We start from the raw sequence: 6644 nt of genomic DNA, 5'->3' as shown, positions 1-6644 counted from the left end.
CTTCTGTGCGGGGGTGCTGATCCTTGGGCCACTTACCCAGATGGCAGTTCTGCCCTGCAACGTATCATAGAGGACCGCGGCCTGATTGCTGGGTTGATTCCTCGCTGTACTGGGGAGCACATAAACCGCAAGGGTAGCTGCGGCCGCACACTCCTGGCTTCAGCCTGCATTCCCCTCTGCCGAGCCGGCTATCATTACTTGGTAAGTTTACAGTCAATATAGTGCTATGATTTACGAGCTTCTTGGGGGTCTTCCGATGCTGATATAGGAACGTGCTCTTAGGATGCAAGGCCAAAGACTGTAATGACTGATACAGTCCACGTCCTCTTAGAGCACAGAGCAAAACCTCTACTTGCGGACGATGAGGGTCGCACGCCATTACATTGGTTTTGTACACTTGATACTGAGTTCGATGAGCCTCATCGGAAAGCGTTCGTTGCTCTGGTAGACCACGGCCCAGACGCCGTTCATATGGCGGATCTCAAGGGCCGCAAACCTATCCACCTCGCCTTGGAGAAGTACGAGGACCGTTCTCAGATGTCTACTTTTGCTATCCGCCACCTCATGGCAGCAGGTGCTGAGATGAGCGAGCCCGACCCAGTAACAAGCAACTCGGCACTCCATACGATCGCGCCCCGTTTGGTAGGTGAGAAGACAGCGGCCGGCGATGCGGCTACTCTCTTTCGAGACGTAGCAATCGCCGTTGACATCAACACGCGGAACGCCTCGGGTGAGACACCCGTGTTTAGCTTCATGGCAGCTGGGTGGAAGGGAACACGCGACGCTGATTATGCAATCGCCCACGATGTGTTTCACGACACCTCCTTAGCTATGTTTATAGAGCTTGGCGTAGACCTGACGGCCGTGGACGCCAAGGGACGGACGTTATTGCACGCTGTGGCTGATAGGAATGTTAGAGACACAGGTGTCAATTGGGACCAGATGGAAGATGTCGAGAGGTCTTTCCAAGTGCTGATGGAGCTCGGCGTTGATCCCCACAAGGAGGACCAAGACCTCAAGACCGCCGCTGATGTAGCGGTCGCGAGACAATTAAGAAGGGTTGTTGATCTGTTCGGCGAAAAGGACAAGATCGGAGAAGACGACAAGGAATAGCGACGGCGATGGAGGCAGCGGAACTACCAATTTTGATCCATCTATTTATTCCCATTCTAAGAATTACACGAACCGCATCTCTGAGATTCTAGTTACATACTTCTTCTGTGGTAGTGCGTCGTCTATGAAAGTGAACCCATCGGGTCCATGAAAACTAAGACGTAATGACTTAGAAAATGCATCTCCATTTCCAGTTTCTATTGTCGCGAGTCTTATACTATAAATGTCATTCGAAGTGGATGTTGGCAAGTTTGGGCGGTAAGCACTATACCATCAACACACCGTCCGCCTAGCCCAGAGTCAATCTAGCACCGCGAAACCAGAGGACCGCGGGCACCGAGTCGGAACAGGAAGACAATTTCTTCCGTCCTCTGGGGAACCGGCCGCTAAACTCCCTCCCCGGCCCGAACCTCCGCGCCAGCAAAAGGTCCGATACCCCGGACCCCGGACCCCGTGCCCCCCTCCCCTCCCAAGAGAAATTCATCTACTCTAAACCTCTGAAATTCAGGCACATATCACTCCTACTAACATATCAGCCTTCACAGCATAATGACCCCCCTTAAGAAATGTGGCATGATGAGATGAGTATAGGCGCAGGAAATCAGGCGGTTTGGATACCTTTTCTTGGAAAGGGTTCAAGTCGGCAGATGCCGTCAAACATTCAACCACTGCTGTGACACCGTCTAAGAAAAGAAGTTCTAGAATCTTTTCCTCGCCTTCCTGTTCTTCTTCCCTAATGCTGCTGAAGCTTGACTTACACTCACCCCACAAAGTAAGCCTCGTCCAGACGGAAGAGTAACATCTAACAGGAACCAAAAACAGAAAATAGAACCCAAACCCACGCCTCAACGTCGTACCTATCCCTCGCCAAACACAGAACACCAAAAGAAGCGGATTAAACAAGACCCCCCAAAAAGGGCTGAGAGAATATGCAATATACGTAAAACCATCAACTTCCATCTCAAATCCACCGCAAACATGCGGCCGCATAGCGTCCGAGTTGTATAAGTCCAGTCTAGATGCCTTGGCGTTCGAACTCTCCCCAACCCCACACAGTGAATGGTCGTGAATAGATTGGGCCGTGTGGGATGTGAGAGGCTCCAACGCCAATAGCTTGTTCCTGCGTTCTGATACGCGTTTAAAGAGCTGGTTTCTTCTCTCTCCAGGCTGTGACGTTTCTAGAAGACTGGATTGGACTGACGCAGTAGGCGAGATAGGCGGAAGACCAGGTCGTGGTTACAGATACCCAATAGATATTCCGGCCTCAAGATCCCTTCTATCACGGCGCTCGCGCGCGGGAATGCGCGGGCGTCCAGAGACATGGGAGCAGGCGAGGGGGCAGTTTGAACGTGTGATATTACGATCCTTATCCCATAGAACCAAATGCTGACCCCATGTCAACTCCACGCCCAAGGCTGAGAGACTCAAACAGCAAGAATACCTACCTACCTAACCCAAGAGAGAAGAACTAGACACAATGAGAACCACCAAGGCTGAAGAAAAAAAACATGGGTACATCCTTTTTTTGGACACCCAGGCGCTCGATTTCCAGGGGCTCCGCCAGCCAAAACAAGCCGTCGCTCGTCCTCCCCGAGACAAGGGAACCGTGACGTCTGTAAGGTAGCCATGTGGGAATCCCGAACTTGACCCCTCATTATCTACCCTTCCACTCCCTTTCTCCCGCCAGCCCGCCCACGTCGACTGCGTAGATCTAGATCCACCTCGCTTGGGGCACATTCACACCGTGTCCACCACTCCACAACCCGCTAAAGAAAGAGGCTCTTTTCTCCCACCCTTCACCTCACGCACCACCGCCATGCGTCCGTCCATCCATCATCTGTTCCTCGACTCGCGCAAGTGTATCATCTGAACCACCTCGCCTCCAGCCCCAAACCTCACCAGCAGGCCATGAGCGTAAAGGCGCGGACGCGGGGGAATGCACCAATCACATCACCCATGCCCCTTCCCAGAAGCCTTCCATCCCAAATCTGGCAGGTATTCACCCAGGACCAGGACGCAGCAAAGATCGGATGAGATGATGCGCGTCATATTTATCATTCGGCACCTACCCCCAAAAACCTGTCAGCCAGAGAGCCCGTCGGCGCCGACGGAGGCCGGCCCCATCGGCCGCGGTGTGGGGGCTTGGCATTCCTGTAACCCGCGGAAGGCTGTGCGGCGTGCCTGAGTATGTGGCCTCGCTGCCGCCCCTGGTGGTGGCCCTGCTTGCTGCTCTTCACTTCGTAGCATGGAGTATGTTTACATTCTAAGATGTACCTCATAGTAATAATACAGTTCGTCGGCGTCGTTGACGACAGGGTCGGACTGCATCAGAACCCCGCGTTCCGCTTCTGCCGTTTCCTGCCGTATCGCGCCATCCATCATGATTCCTTTCACTCCCCTGGGAGGTGTCAAAAAATTCAGCCCTTCCCGTCGTTGCAGAGCCCCATTCCTAATTCTATACAATGTACACGACCCTCGGTTATCCATTGTGCCCTGTTTTGCACTATACCAAAGAGAAAGAAGAACCGTTCGACGCCAGTAGCACACACAGACATGCACATGTCATGTCCCTGGCGTGTCTCAAAATATGTGCCCCAGAACCCAGACGCCGATCGCTATGCAAACCTCTAAATGCAACCCCGTCAGTGCCCTCGCTGGCCTGACGGCACCACCACCATTCTTCTTCGTCTCAGACGGCACCGGCGACGGCGCTGCCGCCGTCGAAGGCACGTCGATTGTGGTAATCACCGTCGGCCCAAACGGGTACGGAAGAGTAATCGTCGAAACGACCACGCCGGACGGACCAATCGTGATGGTCTCGCCGCCGAACACCTTTGTCGTTGTCCCCTTTCCTGGCCCCACCGTGAAGCTTGTGCCGTCTACAACCACCACCGATGCCCCGACTTGCGTGACTGAAGCACCGCCGACGATCTCGTAAGTGGTGTCCGTTGCCTTTGCCCCGGGTCCTCCCACAGTGGTGTTGCGCACAGAAACCCCAGAGGGTCCTATTGAGATAGTATCGTCATCTACAACCTTTGTGATGACTGTTGAAACTAGTCCGTATGTAAAAGTGGTCGACCGAATGACGACCACAGATGGGCCAATGGCAGTAATCATCTCGCCGCCTGCCACGACAATCTCCGTTTGGACTGGGGACGTGCGGCTGATCGAAACGGTTCGTTTGGGGACGGCCACCACTGCGGATGGCTGGATTGTCGTCTTCTGCCCATTGATCGCGGTCGTTAGTGGAGCAGAGCGGCCGGATGAAACGATTTCTCCGGACACACCAGCCGCTGATGGCACAAGTGTGATGGTTTGCCCTTTCACCACCGTCGTTACCGGAGCTGCACCGCCGATTGGAGCGTTTTGATCCGGGACAATGACGGCGGACGGCTCAATGGTGATCGTCTGGCCTTCCACCACAGCCGTTATGGGGGTAGCCTGCACCCCAAACGTCGTCCCGCCGACGACAACGACGTTTTGCGTTCCTGCGGGCGCAATCACAATAGGCAAGTCGCCCACCACCGTGCTGGATGGGACCATGGTGCTTCGACCGACGTTACCAGGCCGATCGACGATCGTCCCACCGCCAATGACCTCGCTCGGGTTAATCGTGAATTCATCGCCGTTGACCGTCACCTTGGTCGTCCCTGAAGGATCGTTCTGCGTAAAAGTTTGGTCGTTGATAACGATCTTGGTTGGCGCTACGGTAATCATGTAGGTCGCCTTGGGCGGTTCTTTGGCACTTTCACGTGGCGAGCCAGATGGTCTCGGATCGTTATTGGGTGACTGCGTCGAGGGCGTCGGTTTCGGCGTTGGCTTTGCTGTGGGTTTCGCAGATGAGCGTCTGTCTTGCGGGGCTTGTGTCTCAGGATCGTGACCGTATCGGGGTGTACTGATAGGCGAGAAGACCACAGAAGGATTTTTGGCCGTGGTGACGAAAGTGACAGTCGTTTCTGGACCAAGGGTTGAACTAAAGGTTGGAAACTGAGGAGCTTCGGTCGTGCAAATATCCACACCATCCTCCGAGGTACACGAAACACTCGCAGACACTTTTGTCTTCCCCTTGCCTTCTTCCAGACCCGCAGGACTGCAGGTGATTGGGATCGTGATTTCGGGTTCCGGTGGAGTGTAATCCGTAGGATCCCCGAATATTGTCGTTGTTGTCGTGTATACTATTGACCAAGTTGTCGGTACGGCGCCCTGTGTAGTCGATATGCAGACAACAGGTGGCTCATAACCACCCTTGAGTGTCAAGGTCACATAATCCCCACCGCCATCGTCTGTGGGCGAGCCGCTATAATTTCCATTTGTGTAGTTTCCGCTAGGTGACGCGGATATTGAAACGTTGCTGATAGAAAAGAAAGATCTGATACCCGTGGGAGTTGCCGATAAAGACGCCGTGAACACAGTACGGGTTTGGTTGCCAGAGGCCGCGATGTTGAAACCTACTGACGTCGAATCTCGGGTAGAAGCAGTGGAGGGGGTCAAGGCTCCAGTGAATGAAGATGATCCGCTGGATTGCGAGGTCGTCGCATCTGTCGTGGTGACAAGGGCTGTGATTTGCGTTGTGCCATTGGCTAGGGCCAGTGTGCTTCCTGCGGCGGCCGAGATCTGCGAACTGGTTTCGTCTGATGTCGTCGAAAATGAGCTGCCTATCCTTGACTCTCCTGTTACTGAGGAGATCCCTATTGAACTTTGAGATCGTGCTAGCTGGTTGATTGAGGTAGATGAGAGAGTTTCGGTCCCGACTGTGCTAGTTGACGGGTTTCCTGCTTGGGTGATTGAGCTGGTAGATGAAGACGTAATTTGCAGTACAGAGCTTGTTGCGGTCGATGATGTCGTGCTATTAAAGCCGACGGCCTGTCTCCTGCCGTGAGGAATGTGATTTACTGCCATGCAGTCAGCTTCTCGGTCAATTTTTAAAAAATCAAATATCAGCCAGCTTACCAAATTGCAGAGCTTGGACTGGGTTCGAGAATGCCGCCAGGGAAAGCAACGCGAGCTTGAGGAGTTTCATATCAATGCGTCGTCTCGAATCGCAGTTCCTCCTTCTCCCACGCATCCTTGCCCCCTTTGACGGTCAACCCTACTCGTAGCCGTGACACACGAACTGACACGGCGACGACGACCAAGTACTCGTGGCTCTAGAGTGGTCATGTATAGCCCACACGCGCATTGCAAGGTCTGAGATGAAGCGGGATTCTCGGGCGATGAAGTTGCGAGGAAACGGCCATGTACGCCGGGCACCGGGCGGCGATTAGGGCGTAGAAGGGGTTCATATTCTTTGCTGTCTTCGGACCGTAAGGTGGGTGCGCCGACGCGTAACCTGGCAACTTCGGGAGGAAGAACAGGGGAGCCAGCCAGTTGGTTAGTTCATCATTGCACCTTAACTTCCCGGCTTTGTGTGTGCCGCTGATGTAGTGTAGCAGTGACAGGAGCCATCTCATTTGAAATGGCCCGCCGTCAATCAAAACCGACGCGGCTGGGCCTCTAGCGTCGTGGTGACCACCAAAGAACTACCTTTCAAG

The 6644-nt window shown here is 53.9% G+C and overlaps 2 protein-coding genes across 2 annotated transcripts; one reads left to right on the top strand and one right to left on the bottom strand.

Moving 5' to 3' along the window:
- The first annotated feature begins 227 nt into the window (after window positions 1-227).
- Window positions 228-1293, top strand: BDZ83DRAFT_37228 (ankyrin repeat-containing domain protein). The gene has a single exon (XM_060502644.1). The coding sequence runs from the start codon at window positions 304-306 to the stop codon at window positions 1111-1113; it is 810 nt and encodes a 269-aa protein (XP_060369651.1). The 5' UTR covers window positions 228-303; the 3' UTR covers window positions 1114-1293.
- Window positions 1294-3693: 2400 nt separating this feature from the next.
- BDZ83DRAFT_748337 (uncharacterized protein) lies at window positions 3694-6133 on the bottom strand (the record flags this gene model as incomplete). The annotated part of the gene is made up of 2 exons (XM_060513599.1): window positions 3694-6005; window positions 6064-6133. The coding sequence occupies 2 exons, from the start codon at window positions 6131-6133 to the stop codon at window positions 3694-3696; spliced, it is 2382 nt and encodes a 793-aa protein (XP_060369650.1).
- Between the last annotated feature and the right edge of the window lie 511 nt (window positions 6134-6644).

Source organism: Colletotrichum acutatum (assembly GCF_030867785.1).
Source record: "Colletotrichum acutatum strain CBS 112980 chromosome Unknown BDZ83scaffold_11, whole genome shotgun sequence".
In the NCBI taxonomy this organism is placed as follows: domain Eukaryota; kingdom Fungi; phylum Ascomycota; class Sordariomycetes; order Glomerellales; family Glomerellaceae; genus Colletotrichum; species Colletotrichum acutatum.
This window is presented reverse-complemented; position numbering and strand designations above follow the sequence as displayed.

Excerpts from the sequence above, each read along its gene's own strand:
- BDZ83DRAFT_37228 (XM_060502644.1), top strand. The coding sequence starts at position 304 with ATGACTGATACAGTCCACGTCCTCTTAGAGCACAGAGCAAAACCTCTA.